The sequence below is a fragment of the Herpailurus yagouaroundi genome, unplaced genomic scaffold (genome assembly GCF_014898765.1).
Source record: "Herpailurus yagouaroundi ecotype Mexico unplaced genomic scaffold, PumYag 77, whole genome shotgun sequence".
In the NCBI taxonomy this organism is placed as follows: domain Eukaryota; kingdom Metazoa; phylum Chordata; class Mammalia; order Carnivora; family Felidae; genus Herpailurus; species Herpailurus yagouaroundi.
In genome coordinates this window covers 44,279,150-44,300,799 of record NW_024412388.1, presented here as the reverse complement: position 1 = coordinate 44,300,799, position 21,650 = coordinate 44,279,150, and the positions used below count along the sequence as shown (strand labels likewise).

Below are 21,650 nucleotides of genomic sequence, written 5' to 3'. Positions count from 1 at the left end.
GACCCTTGATTTCAGCTCAGGTCATGATCTCATGGTTTGTGAGATCAAGCCCCACGTCAGGCTCTGCATGGACAGCGCGGAGCCTGCTTGGGATTCTCTGTCTCTGCCCCGGGCTCCCTTGCACTCGCTCGCTCTGTCTCTCTCTCTCTCTCAAAATAAATAAAACTTTAAAAAATAGAATAATAGGGGTGCCTGGGTGGCCCAGCTGGTTGAGCGTCTGACTTCAGCTCGGGTCATGATCTGGCAGTTCCTGAGTTCGGGCCCCGCGTTGGGCTCCATGCTGACAGCCGGAGCCTGGGAGCCTGCTTTGGATTCTGTGTCTCCCTCTCTCTCTGTCCCTTCCCTGCTCACGCTCTATCTCTCAACAATAAATAAATGTTAAAAGAAAAAAAATTTTTTTTAATAGAATACTAAATTTTTAAAATGGAAAAAAACAAAAGCAGTTCCTACCACTTAGAGATACATTTTGAAATATTTTTAAACGGCAAACACAAACACAAACGAACAAACAAACAAACAAAACAACTTCTCCAGTTTTCCTCAGGTGCAGCCAGGCCTCTCCTGACCACCAGCCATGCTCCTGACCCCATCCCCAGCTGGCCTTCCTTCCCAGCATCCTCTCTGGCTTGCCCTTCCACCCACATCCTCCTCGGCTCAGACTCACCTTCACTCTCGGAGTCCTGTGGCAGGTCCACCCACCATGCATGCCCACTCCCCACCCCCAGCCCTCTCCTCCCTAGCTCCTCTGGGTGCCAGAACTTGCACTGGCAGCAGAGACCTAGGACTGGCCCAGACACAGAGCCCCCCTTGCCTTCTAAGTGTCCCTACATACAGTATTGATGGTACTGAGCCAGTTCAAACACCTCCTCCAGGAAGCCCCCTTTAACTACCCCCTATGCCATTACACTCGCCCCCAGACATACAGAAAGTGCATCCCATTGGTTAAGAATAAGAGTTCCTGGGGCGCCTGGGTGGCGCAGTCGGTTAAGCGTCCGACTTCAGCCAGGTCACGATCTCACGGTCCGTGGGTTCGAGCCCCGCGTCAGGCTCTGGGCTGATGGCTCGGAGCCTGGAGCCTGTTTCCGATTCTGTGTCTCCCTCTCTCTCTGACCCTCCCCCGTTCATGCTCTGTCTCTCTCTGTCCCAAAAATAAATAAACGTTGAAAAAAAAATTTAAAAAAAAAAAGAATAAGAGTTCCGGGGTTCCTGGGTCCTCCGCTAGCTACCCGGCCTTGAGCAAGTTATTTTGCCTCTCTGTGCCTCAGTTTCCTAACCTGTAAAATGAGGATACTCATAGCCAGAACCTCACAACATTGTTCTGAGGATTAAAGAGGTTAATGGATTAAAAAAGCATTACAAATAAAGCATCAATATTAGTTCATTCATAGTGACAAAGGTACAGCACCAATTAAAATGTTAATAACAGGGGAACTGGCTGTAGGGTATATAGGAACTTTCTGTATGATCTTCTGAGCTACAACTTTTTTTTGTAAATCAAAAACTACTTTAGGGGCACCTGGGTGGCTCAGTCAGTTGAACAACCAACTCTTGATTTCAGCTCAGGTCATGATCTCATGGTTCATGGGATCAAGCCCCGTGTCAGGGTCTGCGCTGATGGCATGGAGCCTGCTTGGGGTTCTCTCCCCCCCTCCCTCTCACTCTCTGCTCCTCCCCCACTTGTGCACTCGCTCCCACTCTCTCTCAAAATAGATAAATAAGCACTTTTTTTAAAAACTACTCTAAAATAAAAGATATTTAGAGTATGACAAAGCACCCATGTGTCAGAGATCATGATTAGCATGGCACATACCCCTTGAATTCAAATTCTGTTTCTACACCTGCACAAATGGGAGCTCCTGGGGCACAGGGACCATGCTCCAGTTGACTTTGCATACCCGAAACCCAGCGTGGGCCTTGATCTGGAACAGGCGCAGGTAGTGACAAAGGACCGAATAAACGAAGACAGGAATTGGCCACATTTTCTCCTTAACTCAACGTGCTGGTACCCAGAAAGCCCTGACTCAATCCTTGGCATTTGATGTCCTAGACACTGATGGTGAGTTTAGGAGCAGGAGTGGAGGCCAAAACACCGTATGCAGCCCCTGCAAGGCTGGGCTGAGGGCTTTGCATCAGTGTAGACAGTTTATTGGGGTTTTTTAATTTTTTTTTTAAATAAATTTTATTTATTTTTGAGAGAGAGAAGCAAGTATGAACGGCGGAGGGGCAGAGAGAGAGACACACACACAGAATCCAAAGCAGGCTCCAGGCTCTGAGCTGTTAGTACAGAGCCTGACGCGGGGCTCGAACCCACGAACCGCAAGATCATGACCTGAGCCAAAGTTGGACACTTAACTGACTGAGCCACCTAGGTGCCCCAGTATAAACATTTTAAAAAGCAACTAGAAAACAAAACAAAACAAACTGCAACATAGTGAACTCCTCATTCTTGGAGGCATGTAAGCGGAAGTTGAATGGCCCAAGTTTATAACTCAGGCTTTTCCAAGGGACCTTGCCTAGGAAACATTCTACAAGTGACCAAGGACCCATAGAGAATGTCCAAGTTCAAAAAGATATGCACCGTTTAAGACTAATGCCTTCCATTCTGCAGATCAGAAAACTGAGGCCCAGAGAAAGAGACTGACCACCCCAAAGTCACACAGCACCCCATGATGCCTCCTCAGCAACGTCCAACTCCAAACCTGGCCGCGGGAACCCACCCCGCAGCACCCAGCAGCAGCCCAGCTCCTAGCCCGTGCCTCTCCCAGAGCCCCTGCAGATGGGCCACTACCTGCTCTGCAAAGGCCCTCGGTCTGTCAAGTCAGGTTCCAGGGCTCTGCACGGCTCACAGGCTGACCAGGTGGGGAGAGGGAGGAGGAGCCCTGCGTTGGTGGTGGGCAGACCAGGGGGACCAAGGAGCAGGAGGGGCCACTTACCTGATGGTGTGCTCAAAATAGATATCGTCCATGGAGGCGGTGACGCAGGGGCAGCCAGCGTGCCTCTCGGCTGGCATCAGAAGAAAGCCGTGGGTTAGCATCATCCCCCTGTCACCAGGCCTCTGATCAAATGTCAGGCCAAGGTTGTGCCTCCTTGCCCACACCCACCCTTCTCTAGTTTTCTTCACCTCGCTTACTGCGCCCTGACCCTGCTTATCTATCCAGGTTTTGTCCATCTGGGGTCTCTCCCTTCTGCCAGACTGCAAGTTTCTTGAGGGCAAGGATTTTTGCCTGTCTTGTTCACTGCGGTGCCCCAGCCTGGGAACAGTGCCTGGCTCAGGAGACACTCCATGAGCAGCTGTTGAATGAATGAAGGATCACACTGGGCTATTCTAGTTCTCGGCCCGCTCAGGTGCCGTACCCCGGTCCAGTCACCTTCACCCACCTCTGTTTCCCTGCCCAAGTCATTCTTACTGGCAGGACTGCATTCACTACCTTAGTCCCTCAGGAATCCCTCCCCTGTCCCCAGGGCTGAGTCACGGCTTCTGGTCTGTTCTCCCACAGACCCGATTCTGCCTCTTTCCCAGTGCTGGGGGGCAGGTAGATCACCTATCTGTGCCCCTACTGGACGGTGAGCTCCCTGCGGGTGGGAGAGTACTCAGAGCTCAGTTCAGCTCCACTCAACTCAGCAAGGTGGGCAGCGGTGGCCTTTGCTCAGGGCACTCTCGGGCCAGTCTCGGAGCAGCCACATTTGAAGGTGCAGGGACAGAGCTGTGGAGGTCTGGGGGAGCGAGGGCGGGCCCCAGCTGAGCGTGGAGAAATTGGAGGGGGCATCTCAGGCGGCTGGAACAGTACGAGCAAAGGGCAGGATGAGGAAGGAGCACGGCGCTCGGGAGGGCCAGTGACCGCCTCTGATAATGGAGGCCTCCCCTCTGGGTGGTGGGGCCACCGGTGGGAGGACAGCTGCACCAAGCACGGGCTCACCGGACAGGCAGGCCGTGGTGTCGATCCACTTGAGCAGCTGCCCGACGCTCAGCTCGCCGCGCTGGTTGGTGTGGCAAGGCAGCACGAGCTGGCTCATCTGCACCTCGGTGGGGTTCCGGTACCCCTCGCCGCCCGCCATGGCACCGTCGTCTTTCTCTGCGTGCGAGGCTGACTTCCGGGACAGGCGGCTTGAGAACACGGAGGCGAAGCCCTGGGAAGAGGTGGGGACGGCAGGTCAGCTCACTGCAGGATCTCCCGGGTCCGCCCGACCGGAGACCCGACTGCCACAGGGAGAGCAGACGGCGCCCCGGGGATGCCTCCCACCAGACCCCAACTCCAAGAGTGGCCACCACTCTCAGACCCCAGGAGGCTCGCTGGATGCCGCTTCCACCCAGTTTCCTCTTGGCCAGCTCCCCATGTTCACAGGACCTCGGACCTCAGGGAGGGGGAGGGGAATTCAATCCTTCTCCCTCCAGCTCGTGGGCCAGTTGGCTCAAGGTCTGCCTCAGATTGACCCTCATTCTTGCAAGACTCCCCCTCTCTCTGCAGGGAGGCCTGGTGAGCCCTCTGGTAGTCAAGCCTGGGGATCTGTTGTCAATAAAGTAGTCCAAGAAGCAGCCGCTGTTTCGCCCCCAAAGGGCCCTTCCTCGGGCTCCTTCCTTCTGCAGACGACACCAAAGGCAGCACCCCCGTTGGGTGTCCCCCTGTCCCGAGCACTTGGCTTTATGACTAGGAGCGCTCACGCAGTCCCTGAGCAGCTGTCTGAACCAGGCCAGGGCCACAGCAGCTTCCAGCTGGAGAAGCAGCCGAGAAAATCCTCAAACTCCTGAACTGAGGTGAAATTTCTGCCCAGGGCCCGGCTTGCCTCATTCCCTGGGCGGAGGGGGTAGACGAGCACCCGGCAGCAGCCTGGATGGGGTGGGCTGGGGAAGGGGGGGGGGCCTCCCGTCTCTCTGGCCCACTGTCCCTAAGAGGACGTGAATGAGAGCTGGGGACACCTGCATGTGTGAGAAAAGTGACACAAGGTCCAATTCTCACGGCAATGATAACAGCCGCTGCCAATACTGATCTAGCACTTACTAAGCGGCAAATACTCTCTTCTGAGCACTTTGCATGTCCTGATTCCATTTTATTCATGCAAAAAAAAAAAAAAAAAAAAAAAAAAAAAAGGGGGGTTGGGTGGCAGGGGCCCCCGCTTTACAGGTGATGAAATGGAGGTCCCAGTACGTGGCAAAGTCTGGCTGCGGCACAAGGTCTGGCTGCAAAGCCCGAGGTCCTACCCCCCACACTACACGGTCTGCTCCTGGGGCTGAGAAGAATCCAGGGCCCTGAGCCTGGACTCAGCAGCAACCAGTGCCATGACCCGATGCTGACCCTACCACAGACGCACACGGGGTCAAGGACGGCTCTCGTGCTGGAGTCCGTGCTCCTTGAGTAACCTCCCCCACGAGGCTCCCGTAGCTAATTCAATACGTTCAAAGCACGCCAGGGTGACTCGTTCAAGGTCACTGACCCCCAAGGGGCAGAAGTGGGATTCAAACCAGGCCTGTCTGACCCAGAATAGCTTCTGGGTTCCCAGAGAGGCATCTTGTTCCCGAGAGCCCCTGGGTATGACCAACAGTGCCAGGAGGGCAGCCCCAGCCCCAGCAGCCTGGGAAGAGGCCTGCAGGGTGCCAGGCTGCCAGGCTTGCAGGCTCCTGTCGGCGTCTGGCAGGCCACTGTGGTCCGAGCAGCAGGACCCGTCACCATGGTAACCACTGCCAAGGCATTTCCGGCCTGTCGTGCCGGGGAGGGGGGCGGGGGGGCGCGGTATGATGTGGCTGCCTTTCTGGGTGTGGGAGATGCGGAGGGAGGAGGCAGACAGATTCCATTTACCCACGCTCTTCCCAAACCCATGCCACAACCAGGGGTTCTGGGCAGAACATTCCAGAAAGAAGTGAAAGAGCAAGTTAGGGAAATGGGGGAGGCAAGACGCAGAGGGTGAGTGGTCAGAAGAAAGGGAGCAGACCATGGGGGGTTTCTGGGCAGTTCCAGGCATACACACGGGGAAGCCCTACACACTATGCCTCTGCTTTACAAAACCTGTTTTCACATCTGCCACCTCACTGGATCCTCCCAAGGAAGGTAGAGGGTGAGGACTGCTGACCCCATTTTACAAAAGACGAAAGTGAGGACGGAAAAAGCCCTAGACCAGCGGTCCGGACTGAGTTCCAGTCCTCCCTCTGCTTCTCACCTGCTCGGTCTCCACTCCCACCAGCCTCCTATTTCCTATTCTATGAAAAAGAGTCCCTGCCCTCCCACTGAGCTGTACATGCCTGGAGGCAGGATCTTGGCCTTGTTCAATCATTCATTCATTCACCAAGCATTTCTCCTTTACCCTGGACCTAACATTGAGAGAACAAAGATAAATTGGTCCATTCCCTTTGAGAAGCTCCTGCTTAGTGCTTACGCTTAGCAGGTCCCGGCACACAGTAGGCCCTCACCAAAGGTTTGTGGAGGGACGATCAGAGGCAGACTTGAGTTCAAATCCTAGCCCTGTCCCTCTGGTGCTATGTGATTCCAGATTAAGTCCCCTCCCCTTCTGAACCTCATCTGTGACTCGCTGGGCAGGCAGAGGCAGGGGAAGATTGCCAATCCCTAAGGTACCCCCAGTTCTGGTTTCAGGATTCCGGACTCTAACCCCGCAGGGTTCTAGCATGTCCAGCTGACATTTCCATTGAAATGGAAGCTGAGAAGTCCTGTCACCCTGTCAGACAGGAAACAGCGTGATCTTCTGAGCAGGGCTGAGCTCCCAGGCAAACTGAGGGCCAAGACCTGCTGTGGCTGTCCCCCTGTCTCTTCAAAGAGAGGGGCCCAGAGCCCCTGGGCTGGAGCACGAGTAGAAGGGACAGAGTAGCACTGGCGGGCCCAGGCACAGCCTCTCAGACTCCAACTCCTTCTCTGGCTCTAAGGCAGTCTGCCCACACCATGGCAGGCCAGGCTGGCCCTCCTCCTATCCCAAGGTGGGCAGGCAGCCAGCCTGGGTGACAGGGGCGTGTGCAGCCCAGACAAGCTCTGGCCAATGGGGCCCCAGAGCCAGGCCACTCCTCCCGGGGCCAGTCACAGGAGAGCAGAGGCCCTGGATGGAGTCAGGGACTGCAGCAGCCAGGCAGGCTGAGCCAAGACAGCTGACAAGGAGGGCAGAGCCGGGGGTCAGAGATGTACCCTCTCAGATGGCAGACGTGCCTGCGGCTGGCCCAGACCACAGCAGACCTGGCCAGATTTGGTCATCCCAGACTAGGTCTCAGCTGGCTACACCATGGGCTCTGCGTCCCTCCTCCCGGGCCACAGGAGGCATCCCGTGTCACAGACCTGCTGCGTCAGAGCAGGAGAGGCCACTTTGCCCAATCCCTTCGCAGCTGAGGAGACTGACACACACAGAGGGACAGGCTGGTCCAGGGTCATAGAGCTGAGGAGCCAGGATGAGCGCCCCTGGGCCAGGGCTCCTTCTAGACGATTTGACAACAACCCCACACAAACAGACCACCTCGATGTCCTCTCTCTCCTAAGTACCAAGTCCCAGTGACCTGCCTTCCCTAAACTCTCAGGCTCCCCCTCTGCCCTGACAGCTCAGGCCCTGGCTAGGCACTGCCCGCTCACTAGACTGTCTCCGCAGCCTGTCCCCAGGCCTCCAGTCTCTCCACCTCCTTCTAGCTTCCACAAGCACCAGAAGGATCTTCCCAAACAGCAAATCCACCAACACGACAACCATAATTTTCTGTACCCTGTCTTGCAGGCCCACTAGGTCTGGCCTTTACAGCCCCCCCCCCCCAAGCACCCCCCCCCCACCCCCCCAAACTGTGGGACTTCATTCTGTCCCATAGGACCACACAGACCTCTCTGAAGAGCAAGCCAGACCAGACACCTCCCCTGCTCAAGACTCCTCAATGGCTACCTACTGCTCTCAGGATAAAGCTCCTGCCAGGGCCCCAGCAGCTGCTCTCCCAAGGTCTAGACCACATGCCATTCCTCAGAGCACCACTCTTACCCAGTTCCTTTCCCCACCATGTGGGTGCTGCTTCTGCCTAGGATCCCTTTATCTGCCCTGTGTGCCGGGCAAGCTCTTCCTCCTCCCTCTTCAAGCCCCCACCACCTCTTCCCCAAAGAAAGTTGGGGCCTCCCTGGCCCCACAGCCTCGTCTGTCTCCATCACAGCCCCAACCAAACTGCGTAGTCACTGTTTTGACAGCCACCCCCCTCATCAGATAGGCATTCCCTTGGGACAGGGACAGACTCAGTCCTACCACAGAGCAGGTGCCGAATAAAACCTACAGAAGAGGAAAAGGAAGGAAAATGCTGGTGACGGAGCAGTCCCAGAGCTGAGATGTGAAGACAGGATGGTTTAAGGGGCAGAAAGGACACGAAGGGGGAACAGAACAACAGTGGCTCAGGGGATGGGACCAGGAGGGCAAAAAGAAGCAGGTAGGAAAGTACTAGGTACCTGTGTGGGTGGAGTCAGAGGGAGAGGGGCCAAGGAGTCTCTGGAAACCGGGGAAAAACTCCCAGAGAAGGTTGTGACTTACAGTGATGAGCCAGGAAACAAGACCAGTGAGGGAGATCTTAGTGCCTTCAGGAACCATCTGGAACAGGCCTAGAGCAGAGGAGACCCACCTATCCTGGCAGCGAAGAGCAGGCTTGTGTGACCTCTCAACCGACCCACCATGACACGAGACTGTACACAGGCCACCGGGGTCCGTCTGGCCTGAGTTCAAGTCTGATTCCACAACTAACTCACGTGACCTTGGGCAAGCTGCCCAACCTCTGTGGGTCTCAGTTTCCTGGGCTGGAAGAATGGGATTATAACATGCACTTCATTGGTACGTATGTCATTGTGGGGATGAAATGAAACAAGATTAAGTGTTTAAGGCTCGTAGGTACCACACCCCCACCCCCACCCCCGCCCCCGTTATGACCAACATTTATTGAGCACTTACTATTAGCATTATAAAGCCGAGTTGGGGCTTTCCACAGAAACATAGCTGGGAGAGATCCCAAACATAGTTCACACTGACTGTTTACCTAGTACTCTCTCGTCTGAGTTCACCAGAACATCAGGGCAACCCTGTGAGGGGTTGTTAGCCCCTTTGAGAGGTTTGGTGAGAATTCAAAAAGCCAGTGACAGCGGAACAGACATTCAGGCCTGTGTAGGAGACTGCAAAGCCCATGTTCCTCCCTCTCCACTTCCTGAGGGGGTGGGGACCAGAAGGCAGGCCCCAGGGGGGCAGGGAGAAGCAGCCTTTGGCCCACCCTAGGAGCCACCGGCCAGGCCTCATGAAAGGCCTGATTGTCTGAGCCAGGCCACTCCGAGCAGTGTGAGGAAGCCATCCAAACTAGACGCCCTGTCTGCACAAAGCGGGAATCCAGCCTCTCAGAGAAACAGGGTGGCCTCCTGGAGGTTTCCCACTAGCAAAGCGGCAGGCAACATTTGTCAACATCCTAAATTCCGCCTCGGGCCTATTCCCCCATCTTCCTCCCAAAAAAGGCTCTGAGGCAGCCTGCACATGCACAGCACACAGACCCCACAGGCACCCAGAGCTGAAATGCAAACAAAGCTACAGAACCAAATAAGGGAAGAGAGGATTATGTTAGGAATCCACTTGCACAAAGATGCCGCCAGAGAGAATTGCATTTCACCTTGAGATTCCCGGCAGACATAAAAAAGGCGAAAAGGGGTAGCAGTGGGTACCAAACTCATAGAGTTAAAAGCAGAGAGCTCCCATCCACGAAACCAGCTTCAGGGCCGGGAGGAGGACACCAGGGGGCTGTCCCATCGGCTTCTGATTGTCATATAATGTGAGATTGTATCTTCATTCTATAGGATAAAACAATGGTCCCCAGTGCCCTCTACAAACATCCTCATTCTGCCTCTGGCCACAGGCTGTGTTGGCACTTGACATTTTTTCACGATTATGGGGTGGGAAAGGTAGAACACGAGACCAACATTTTGTGTTAAGCGTCTCCTACACCAGCCCCTTGCTTAACATTTACTGAACACCTGCTGTGCCTCGTGTTCTATGCTGAGAAATTTCATATGTGTTATCTCAGTAATTTTTACATCTGCCCCGTGAGGCATTGTTGTTCTACCCATTTTACTGATGAGCAAACTCAGATACCTTGTTTCTGAGCCAGCCGAAGTCCACTTGCATCTCTACAGAATTTCTACAGATTTTTCAAGGGCCTTGGAGACGGGGAAGATGGAAGAGATTCTTCCAGTCTGACACTCAGCGAGAGGAAGCAAATGACTCCAAACATGCAACCAGTCAGTGACCAAAAAGAGTAGAGGCCAGGACCCTGAGTCTCCGTCCAGAGCCCAGCGTCTGGCACAGGCTGATCAGGCACTGGGCTTCCCCCTTCTTCTGACAGCCAGCTCTTATGCTCTCCCAGTATGAAAGAGGGGGACAGGAGGGCCACCAACCTTCTAATCCTGCCCTACACCCCCACTCTGATGAGGAAGGGAGGTGGGGTATGGGGTACAATTGAAACTCTGAGCTAAGGACAAGCTTTCCTCAGGGTAGCCCCATCCTTCCAGAAGTAGAGCTTCATGGGACATGGGACAAAACTGAACATCAATGGAACTTTTATCAGTTCCTCATCCCCAGAAGACCTTGGACAATTATCTTACCTCTCCACGTGTCAGTTTCCTCATCTGCCTAATGGGGATAATAAAAGAACCTGAAGTTACAGTGAGGATGATAAAAGACAGTGAGCCCACTAGAATGGCTATAACCAAAATCATGGACAGTAACAAGTGTTGGCAAGGATGTGGAGAAAACAGAACCCCTGCCCATTGCTGGGGGGAATATAAAATGTTTGACCCACCATAGAAAACGGTTTGGCAGGTCCTCAAAAAGCTGAGCATAGAAACACCATATAACTTTGCCATTCCATTCCTAGGTATATACCCAACGGCACTGAAAACAAGGCCTCAAACAAATACACATACACACATGTTCATAGCAGCACTATTCATAACAGCCAAGAGGTGGAAAGCATCCAAATGTCCGTCAATGGATAAATGGATAGACGAATTGTGGTATATCCATATAACACAGCATTAGTCAGCTGTGATTGGTACATAAGGAATGATCGATACATAAAACGTGGATGAATTTCAAAGCATCATGCTAAGTGAAACAAGCCAGATGCAAAAGGTCACACAGTGAATGGTTCCATTTATATGAACTCCCCAGTACAGATAAGCCCATGGAGACAGAAAGCAGATTGGTGGTCACCAGGGTCCTCCTGTCCCCAGGAGGAAAGGAGAGACACTTCTTAAAAGTTAAGGGGCTTCACTTTGAAGTGATGGAAAGGTTGGAACTAGATAGAGGTAGTGGGTGTACTAAGTTCCACTGCACTGTACTTGAAAATGGTTAATTACATTATGTGTATTTCACCTTGATAAATTAATATTATTTTTTAACTCTTAAGAGTAACCATTTTAGACAAATAATAGGGAAGTCTGCTAATTTAACTTAAATTAAATATAAAATGTCAAATGCATTTTTTTAAAAAAGATACTGGAAGCAAGAGTGTTTAGCATGGTAAAAATGTTAGGTTTCGTGATTAGCTGTCTAGGTCTCAGTTTGCTCGTCTGTCAAGTGGGACATTTAACTAGACAGTCTCCAAGACTCTTTTTAACCATGAAGGGTTTGGCATACAGGAAGAACTCCTTACCAAGGCCCATGAGGCCCCGCAGAGGGGCTTGTCACACCTCCCACCACAGGGCCTTTGCTTATGCTGGTCCCTTTCTCTAGAGTGCTCTTCACCTCTGCAAAACCTACTCACCCCTCGTGTCCATCACCTCTTCCCCACTCTCATGATCCTGGCACCACGTACCTCCCCTCTCTAATACTCTCCACTCCAACAACATTCAGTGCACCGTGGGAGTATTTGGGTGGCCTAGACCAGAACACACCACAGGCAGGAGCCCTGTCTTTCTCCTCCTGGAGTCCACAGGGCCCAGCACAGCACCTGGCTCACTGTGGACCAAGTGAATGAGTTTGTTCAGTGGGTCCCCAACCGCCACTAGTGTCACCCCATGTAGACACTCACCCCAGGGAGAATGCCGGCCATGAGGTCAGGTGAGGTTCCCCACTAGAGACCCCACTCCCACTCCTGCACCCTCACCCCATTCTAGAACAGAGAGCCTAAACACCACCTGCCTCCCTCCACCCCCAAGGGTAAAAATAACCTTGTCTGAAATCTGACACCTACCCTCAGCCAGGTCATCTTGAAAACTCCCCCTGTCCCACTGAGAAGCCTGCCAGGGGCCAGACTGGGTGAGGAGGGCATTTTCTGAATGCTTTCCCATTCATACCTCATATTTGAGGCATTGTCCCTGGGAAGGTACACAGGGGACCCGAGCCTGGAGAAGTCCCAAGTCCTGTCCAAGGTCCCCCAGCTCTGAAGCACAGAGTGCTGGCCTCTAGCCTCCATCTGTACCACAGCCCCTTCGTCCACTGTGAGGGTGAGAAGGGCTTTGGAGATGGATTACAAACTGCTTGCTTGTGTGGACGGGGAGACAGGCATGGGCGGCTCTCTGTCCAAAGGCCTTCAGAGTCAGGCAGACCTTGGGTAAGTTATTGAGAAATTGTTTCCTCCTTGGGGGGAAGAAAAAAACCAAATACCCCCACCCCATCTGCATCCAAGAGTAGCGTGAGAATTAAGGGAGGTCCCCAAACCAAAGGCATCCGGCTAACTGTGAAGCGCTGTGCACATGTGAGGGGGCAGTTGGCTGTCAGCGGCCTTGGTTTCTCACTTTGGGGAAATGGAACCATGGGGAGCGGAGACAGCGTGGGACAGTGGGTTCCGGAGGTGGGCAGAATACATGTGAATCCCAGGCCTGCCCTCAGAAGCGCAGGGGTCCCAGGCAACTTGCTTCCCCTCCTCCCGGTTCAAGGGCAAGGCACCCCCATGCACCCCTCCCTCTCTGTAAAGGAGTACTTTGCAGCCTGTCCTGAGGTGGAAAGGAGGGAGCAGATGGCAGGTGCTTGGTAAATGGTGGTGGTTCGCTTCTTGTGAGTCGGAGGGGGGCCTGCCGGAGTGGGCCCCGTCCTCCCGGAGCCAAGGTCTAGATGGCAAGTCGCACGGAACAAGGGGATACACTGAGGGAGCTTGTGTGGAAGCTGGAGGACGAGGCACTGGCTGCGTGTGGCCCCCCTGCAAGGACCCTCACACCCACCCCTCTGTACTGCCTGGGCCCTGCCCTGGCAGTGTGCCCCCCGACGAAGGACCCATGGCCTGGGAGCACAGTTTTTCATTTCTCTGGCCCCACCTTCCTCATTTATAAAATTGCAGAGGAGACTGAGAGCAGTCACCCTCCCACCGTCTTTTTTTAAAATTTCTTTCAATGTTTATTTATTTTTGAGACAGATAGACAGAGCACAAGCAGGGAGGAGCAGAGAGAGAGGGAGACACAGAATCCAAAGCAGACTCCAGGCTCCAAGCTGTCAGCACGGAGCCCGACGCGGGGCTCGAACCCACAAACCAGGAGATCACGACCTGAGCCGAAGACCACCGCTCAACTGACTGAGCCACCCAGGAGCCCCTCCCACCTTCTTTAAATATTTACCATATGCCAGGTACTGTGCTGTATGCACCATCTCATTTCATCTTCACACACAGCTCTGTTATCCACTGTTGCTCTCTCCATCTTGCAGATGCGAAAATAGAGGCTCGGTAAGGGCAGAGTTGGGGCTGGAACTCAAGTCTGTTTGACTCAAAGGCCGAGGCTGCTCGGCCACTCTCGTCTTACTGCTGCATCCCGCACGTTTGTGCCACAGTCGAGGGCCCTTCCAGGACGGACACACACACACACACACACACACACACACACACACACATGCTCTCCTACCCTCACTGCAGGCAACAGCGATGGTAATCACTACCCGTTCCCCCTTCCCTGTCTGGGGTCAAGGCACTTGTCCCACGGATGCTCAAGGCCCAGCAGCCTGTGAGGGAGGGAGGTGGCCGCCACCGGCCAGGAACCCGCAAGCTCTCAGAGCTGAACACTGTACTCTGAATCCTCAGATCTCAGGACACTTGGTGTCGGCTAGACTACCTCTCTCGGGTCCAAGAGTCTCAGCTACCGCATGTCTCGGCAGGGGTCCAGCATGAGCTTGCTCACTCCCAGAGACGGGGGGCTCACTCCTTTCTGACATACACCCTTCCACTGAGGAGTGGGCCTGCCTGTCGGAGCTCTTCTGTGCCCCCCACACCACTCACTGCTGCTTCCCTGACGCTCCCCGCCTTGGGGCTGTTGGCTACCCCCTTCCGCCTACCTCCAGTAAACCCCGGAAAGAGGTAGGAGGGATCTGAACACAGGCAATCTGACCCCCAGAGCGATCGGCCCCCACTGTGTGGCCCTTCAGGGGAGACAAGTCTGATAGTAGCCAGCCAGAAACCCACATTCACAGGCAACACCCCCATGCTGGAGCCCGTGGCAGTGAGGTGGGCTCTGTGGGGACTATGAGAGAAAGCCCAGCCTCTCCCCTCATCACAGCCCTGCCTGTGCTCCCTGACAGAGAGCCAAGACTGCCACCAGACCTGCCTCTGGTCACCCTGGCAACAGGCACCCAAGATCCTGCGAGCAAGCCCTTTCACCTGACCCCAAGCCCCTCCAGGATGGCAAAGGGGAGAGGGAGAAAGAGCCAGAAGGGAGAAGTGGGGAGAAGAGAGATTACAGAGAGAGAAGGAGGAAAAGGTGGTAAGAGAGAGAGAGAGAATAGGAAACCACGGGGTCACAGCACAGAGGCTGGGAGGGAGGAGACAGCAGAGGGAGAAGTAAAGAGGCAGGAAGGCGCCCCCTCCCAACTCCCCTGCTGCACACATTCCTCAGGCCTCAGCTGCTCTCAGCCCTGCTGGAGTATTCTGGCCCCGGGCTGGGACTTCCCAGCCCAGGAAGCTGGCAGCCCAAGGCCCCTCTGAGGCCCCAGCTCCTTCTCCAGCCCCTGCGGGCCCCTCGTGCAAGGGATAGGGTCCCGTCCTCCCCAGCAGGTGGGGCCCCTTCTCCCACCCTCAGCAGGAGGCCCCCCCAGTGCTCCCCAGTTCTCCTGCCTGCCCCGGGCCCACCTTTCACACAGCACACCAACGTTTTCTTCCCTGAAGTGTTCAAGAAACCATCCCTAAGCAGAGTGGCCTGAGTGAGAGGCTGACGTTATCTATGGACGCGTTCCTTACACCGGCAAGGCGTGAACCAGGCCTCAGAACAGGCCTAGCAAAGGAACACCAACCTCGAGGGGCTGCTTCTAAGGCCCTGAGTCGCCAGGCCGAAGGGGTAGAGACCCAGAGCTGGGCCTGGACTCTGGCAGAGGCTGCTGTGCTGAACAGGTGCACCAATGGTTCTCTCCAGGCACTCACCACACTCCAGAACCTTCCCTCAGCCCCAAGTTCTCCAGCTGCAAGATGGCCTTCTCATACCTGTCCCCACATGCCCTACACTGTCTCAGAGGAATTCGAGAAAGGTTTGTTGAGGAAACAATGAGCAGGACACAGAGAAGGAAACAAACAAGGGGTTAGCGGGAGGGCCGGAGCAAGGTCCAGTGGACAGAAGCTATGTTAGAACCCTGGCCCCTCCTCAGTCTCCCTGGATAACCTTAAGCCATTTACTTTGAGCCACAGAAATAGACACATTCTGTGCATTTTGCGTTTGCACAGACCCAGAACATTGTAAGTGCTCAATAAAAATGTGGAAATGTGTTAAATTAAACCTGGAGGTATCGCCAATGGAGTGTCACATTTGTCTGGTCCGTTCAACATTTGACCAAATGGCTGTAATGAAGACAAACCCAGTCACAGATGGCCACCTAAAAGGCTGTAACATATAAACATAAAACCAAGCGGATGAAATGAACGAGATTCGTGGTATCTGCCTGCATTTAAGTTTTTCTGTCGCTCTTTAAGTTAGGTGGCTGCTGGGGTGGCTCTAGCTTGATGGCCGTGTCCTCACGATTTCATCCGTCTACAACAGTGACAATTGCTGCTGAAGGCCTCTGCTGTGGTGACGGTGGAAGGTGGGGGTGTGTTTAGGGCAGGGGATTCTGTGACAGGAAGGAGGCAGCCTCCAGCGGGGTGAGACCCAGCCCTGGGAGGGGGAGTCCAGGGGAGGGGTGGCACGGGAGGACAACCAGGCAGGAGAGGGACAGCAAGGAGGCTGTATTACATGTGGCCTGGTGACGGGCTTCAGGCTACAAATCTGAGGGCTGGCCAGGTCAGAAGACAGGAGGGTCTCAGTAAAATACAAAACTAAGACCAGGGACACCCAGCTGGCTCAGCTGGTACAGCATGTGACTCTTGATCTTGGAGTCATGAGTTTGAGCCCCACATTGGGTATAGAGATTACTTAAAAAATAAAATCTAAACACACACACACACACACACACACACACACACACAGACCAAACAGGGGTGCACAAGGTTAGAAAGAGGCCAATTCTGGCTGCGGATCAACATCAATCTTTTTTAAAACTCCCATTCATCCCTTCAAGATGCTGGGAATACAACATTAAACATGTTCTCTAACGGACAGACGATAAACAAGCAAAGGAACACGATCATTTTCGAGACTAAAAGGTACTAAAAGAAACAATGGATGAGATGAAGACAGAAAGGGGTGGACGAGGAGATCTAATTTGAGCTAGGTACTCAGGGAGGCTTCGTGGCCCAGATCCGAATGAATGACGAGCCGGAGCGATCATGCAAGGCTCTGGAGGCACAGCGTTCCAAGCAGGGGAACAGAGGGTGCAAGATCCCAAGGAAGAACAGGGACAAGCCTGGTTGCCAGAGGAACGGCAGGGTGGCCAGTCTCAGCGAGGCCCAGTCCTCTGGCCATTCCTCCCCCGGGACCAGATACCAGTGCTGCCATCTTGGATTCCCAAGGCCAGCCCATCCACCAGCTGAATACCACCAAGTAACCTCCACCAACACCCAGCCAAGCCCTGCCCAAATTCCTGACCCACAAAATCTCAAGATGCAATAAAACGGGTCTTGTTTGAAGCCACTAGGTGTGGGGGTAGTTTGCCACACAGCCACAGTAAGTAGGACAGACATCATCCAAGGAGAGAGCAAGACAGAGCTATTTAGAAGTCGGTGGGAGGGAGCAGCGTGCAGAGGGGACCACAGGGACCCTGGGTGAGCTGCAAAGACACCGGGAGAGAGTGGGTCTCCAGGGGGGTGCCTCTTGGTGCGGGGTGCTGAGCTGTCCCAGCAGGTAAGCAGAGAAGCTATAAAGGGGCAGAGGGAGGGCGAGGACAGGAGTCACGGACTAGGGACAGGATGAGAGGTAGAGAAGTGGAAGCAGGGACCACAGAAAACTCTTGCAGAGGTTTTTCTAGGACAGGGGAGCAAAGAAACCAGAAAGTAGTTGGAAGGGGAGGGACATGGGTAGAGGGGAGGGATCTTGTTTGGCTTAGAGGCTAGGAGGTACCGGGGTCTCATCTGGATGCTGATGGGACACAGCCAGGAGGAGAGGGATTTCTCTGAGCCAATGAGCTGCTAACAGACAGGCTGTCCAAGAATTGCCCTCTCAGGAGCTGGAAGATCCCATTTTAGAAATCTATGGCTGCCATCTATTGTGTCCCTACTGTGTGCCAGGCCTAGTCCTTGTGGGTCCTTGAATCTCCACTCCGCTCTGAAGCAGGAGTCCTCATTCATAGTTGAGGAAAAGGAAACTCGGGGAATATGGAAAGATCCACCCAAGGACACATGGCCAGTAAAAGGCAGAGGGGAGAGGAACCTGGCTGGCTCTGTGGGTAGAACATGCAAGTCTCTATCTGCCCCTCCCTGCTCGCTCTCTCTCTCTCTCTCTCTCTCTCTCTCTCTCTCTCACTCTCTCTCAAATAAGTAAACATTAAAAAAAAATTTTTTTTAAGGCAGAGGTGAGGGGCACCTGGGTGGCTTGGTCGGTTGAGCATCCAATTTTTTTTTTTAAGTTTATTTATTTATTTTGAGAGAGAGAGAGAGAACAAGCAGGGGAAGGGCAGAGAGAGAGAGAGAGAGAGAGAGAGAGAGAGAGAGGGATAATCCCGAGTAGGCTCACGCTGCCAGCTCAGAGCCCAACTCAGGGCTCAAACTCATGAACCCTGAGATCACAACCTGAGCCGAAACCAAGAGTCAGATGCTTAACCGACCGAGCAACTCTTGATTTCAGCTCAGGTCATAATCCCAGGGTCATGAGATGGAGCCCTGAATCAGACTCTGTCTGCACTGAGTGTGGAGCCTGCTTAAGATTCTCTCTTTCTCTCTCTCTGCCCCTCCCTCCCACTGGCGGGCTGTCAATAAAATAAAAAAATAGGGGCACCTGGGTGGCTCAGCCGGTTGAGCATCTGACTCTTGGTTTCAGCTTAGGTCATGATCTCACTGTTTGTGGGTTCGAGCCCCACATTGGCATTGACAGTACAGAGCCTGCTTGGGATTCTCTCTTTCGCTCTCTGCCCCTCCCCGCTCGCTCTCTTTCTCTCTCTCAAAATAAATAAACAAACATTTAAGACACCAAACGTTAATATCTTAAATAAACGTAATTTCATTTCATTTAAAAAATTTTTAAAGGCAGAGGGGAGAGGGGCTTGGGTTCTTGTGACTCCAGAGCCCAGCAGGGGTGCCGCAGGGGGCATGGCCAGCCCTGGAGGCAGATTACGTCACACAGCCCGTGGGACTTCCGAGACAAAGCCTGGCACTTTGGAGATATTCCATGGTTTGCCTTTTGGGTGATATGAGAAAGAGCTGAAGGTGGGGTGGTCTCTGACCAGTCCGTCTCCCTGAGCTGTAGGGACCTCAGCACCCCAACCACCATCATCACCCTCACAGTGGCCCATCCAGAGGGCGTAGCGGGCTCAGAAGTCCCTCTCGGCCTCCTGTTTGCCTTGCTGAGAATCAGTTTGCACAATGAAACACACCTTCTCTTAGTCTTAAGCAAGATGGGTGGGGATCAGGTAAACTCAGAGTCCCAGGAGGCCCTGGGGTGCGGAGTGGGGGTGCTGGGAGCAATGCTGGGCTTGCCCCTTTCTTTGCCCCAAACTCACTTAGTCTTTGGGCCCCTTCCTCTCTCCAGCCCCCCTCCCCCATGTCCCCCACCGCCCCCAAAGCCTCAATCTTAAAACTCGGCTCCTCTGTGTCAAGGCCAGCATGGTGCTAACCTGCTTGGCACAAAGCAGCCTCAAGTGACCGGGACCACGACCACCCCACAGTCCCAAGTTACAGACGTGGAAATGAACGCTAAGAAAGAAGTAGCCGCTAGCCTCTAGCCCAGAACCAGCCAGAGTCTTGGGACTCCAGACCACTTATCTGTCCCCGCCCCCACCCACCCACAGTTCACAGCGGGTAGTATCCCCAGAGAAGGACAGGAGCTGGGTCTCTCCATACCCTCCCTAAGGGACCAAACGGAAATGGAGACCCACCTGGTTCAGCTCAGCCCTGGAGAGTGCTGGAAGCCTGAGGCTGCTTTAGGAAGGCCTAAGGGCCGCTCCCTTCCTGACCTCTGACTACTTCCTGGGCTTGGGAATGGGCCACACCTGGCAGGGCCACACCCCGGGGGCAGATCGCAGCCTGTTCTAGAGGTCACCAAAAGGAGTGGAGAGGCCCGGGGTTCAGCGTCACCACCGCTCCCCCCACCCCCACCCCGGGCAGCGCGCAGCCCATCCGGAGGGATGGGCCTCTCGGGGCCACAGCAGAGAAGCTGCTGCGGCCAGCGGCCGACCCGCCGGGCTTCTTAACAGCCAGACAGGACAAGGCATGCACGGCGCTTCCCAGTCTATGAAGTGGGTGCACCCAGGAGAAGATAAGAGACTCCTTGAACTCGGGGCCAGGTCCCATGGCTCCCTGGTGTCCCAGTGATGGACAAATACAAATTGTATATATTTAGATCCCACAACGTGATGCTGTGATACACGTACACACCGTGAAACGACGACCACAATCAAGCTAACACATGTCACCTCACAGTCACCCTTGCGGATAAGGACGCTTGAGATTTACTCTCTCAGCAGATTTCAAGTCTGTGATACATGGTTAACGGTAGTCCCCGTGCCGCTGCCCGAGGTCTCCAGAACTTACTCTTCCTATAACTAAGTGTGGACCTTTTGACCAACATCTCCCCTTCTCCCCCACCCTCCCCAACGATAATTTTTTGAGTACCTGCCATGTTCTAGGCCTTTATATACATTATACAATGGCTTTGTATCCATACCACCGTGTAACCCTTGCCAAAACTCTGTGAGGGACGATTATCCCTCTTGTATAAGAAAGGAAACCGAGACCCAGGCTGTCTGAAGGACTTGCCTAAGGGCACTCTGCCCTCGGTGCTGGAGCTGGGCTTTTGCTTTTTTTTACCACCAAAGCCACCTCTCCAGAAGAGATGCTTCATGCTTCATGTCTACTGACATTAATTAATTAATGTCTGATGTGCTGAGGGCAAATTATTATTACTGAAGGAGCCCCCAGGCAGGATATACGTATCACATGGGCAAGGGGGCCAGAGAGGGACTCCTCAAGGGCTCACTGCCAAATTCTCTCACCATTGCTAATGGAACAAGTTCTTTCCCACATCTCACGCACGGATGCCTCTGCTTGGACCGGGCTTCCTGACCTGAAAAGGCCCCCAAGGCCATGCTAACCCATCACTTCCCCCAGGGAGCCTGCCCTGCCCCCCTCGGCTGGTAAAGGGCCACCTCTGGGCTTCCCTCTGTCACAGCCTGGCCACGCTCTGCTGTCATCAGTGGTGTGTCCCTCCCTCTGTCTCCCCATCGGCCTGCGGGCACCTAAGGACAGGTCCAGTCTGACTCATCCCAGTGTCCCCAAAGTGCCAAGGCTCTGGTCCTTTCCATCACTGCCCTGATGCCACCTCCCGCACACAAGGAGCCTGCTCCTGGAGAATGGCAGGAGCTCGCAGGTCTGCGGCCAGGGGAGCTGGCAGAGCACCCAGCCGACAGCACCATCTGTCCCTGGAGACACAGGACAGGGCAGGCACGAGGCAGAGGTGTCAGTTTCTCCGCTCGGCCAGGTCGGCCCAGGACAAGGAGAACAGCCATGGCACCCGGGCCCCTGCCCAGCTGTAACTTGGGCTCAGACAAGACTTTGAATTCTCTAACTAGCTCCGAGTGGCTCAGGGCTAGAGCCTTGGTCTTCTTATATGTCACACCAGACGAACACCACTAGCCCAGCAGAGCTAACTGTGTCTGACACGTGGCAGGTACCCAACAATGAGTTAGTTTGTACCACCTCATCCAGCCAACTGACCCTGGCTTTGAACTAAGGGAACTGAAGTCCAGTGGAGATGAAAAGAGAAGGACCAACGTTTACCACGGCCAGTTGTGTGCCAAGCTCCGCACTCCTCCCAACTCTTTAATCTTGCCAACGATCTAGCAAGATCGACAGGAACAGACCTGGTTCACAGATGAGGAAGTGAAGGCCTACAGGGTGAAGACAATCAGTGTCCCTAAAGTGAGCTCTCCAGACTTGTGAGCAGCTGTCCAGACATGCTGGTGATACTTGGCCCGGCCTGGACCAGACACAGGTCCCCAAACCCTGGTGTGTGTGAGGTGGGGGCAGGTGATCAGCCCCAAATCTGCATTTGCCAGTGCGCGAAGCTCGGCTGTGATGGGGTGGGTCTGAGTGTGACAGTGAGGCCACTTTCTGGACGCACAGAGTTTCCAGATGTCGCCCTGGCCAGGAGAGGGGCTGAAGAGGGGTGTCTCGGCCTGGC

The 21,650-nt window shown here is 54.2% G+C and overlaps 1 protein-coding gene across 6 annotated transcripts in view; it reads right to left on the bottom strand.

Moving 5' to 3' along the window:
• ACOT11 (acyl-CoA thioesterase 11) overlaps positions 1-21,650 on the bottom strand; it is a 64,442-nt gene that overhangs the window by 16,940 nt on the left and 25,852 nt on the right. For 4 of the 6 annotated variants that reach the window (XM_040470356.1, XM_040470355.1, XM_040470351.1 and 1 more), the window contains 2 exons: positions 3,918-4,128; positions 2,934-3,003 (listed from right to left, as the gene is read on the bottom strand). In XM_040470356.1, coding sequence (XP_040326290.1) covers positions 2,934-3,003; positions 3,918-4,056 — 209 coding nt within the window. In that variant the 5' untranslated portion in view covers positions 4,057-4,128. The remainder of the gene's footprint in view (positions 1-2,933; positions 3,004-3,917; positions 4,129-21,650) is intronic. The other 2 variants (XM_040470353.1, XM_040470354.1) reach the window with 1 other exon arrangement.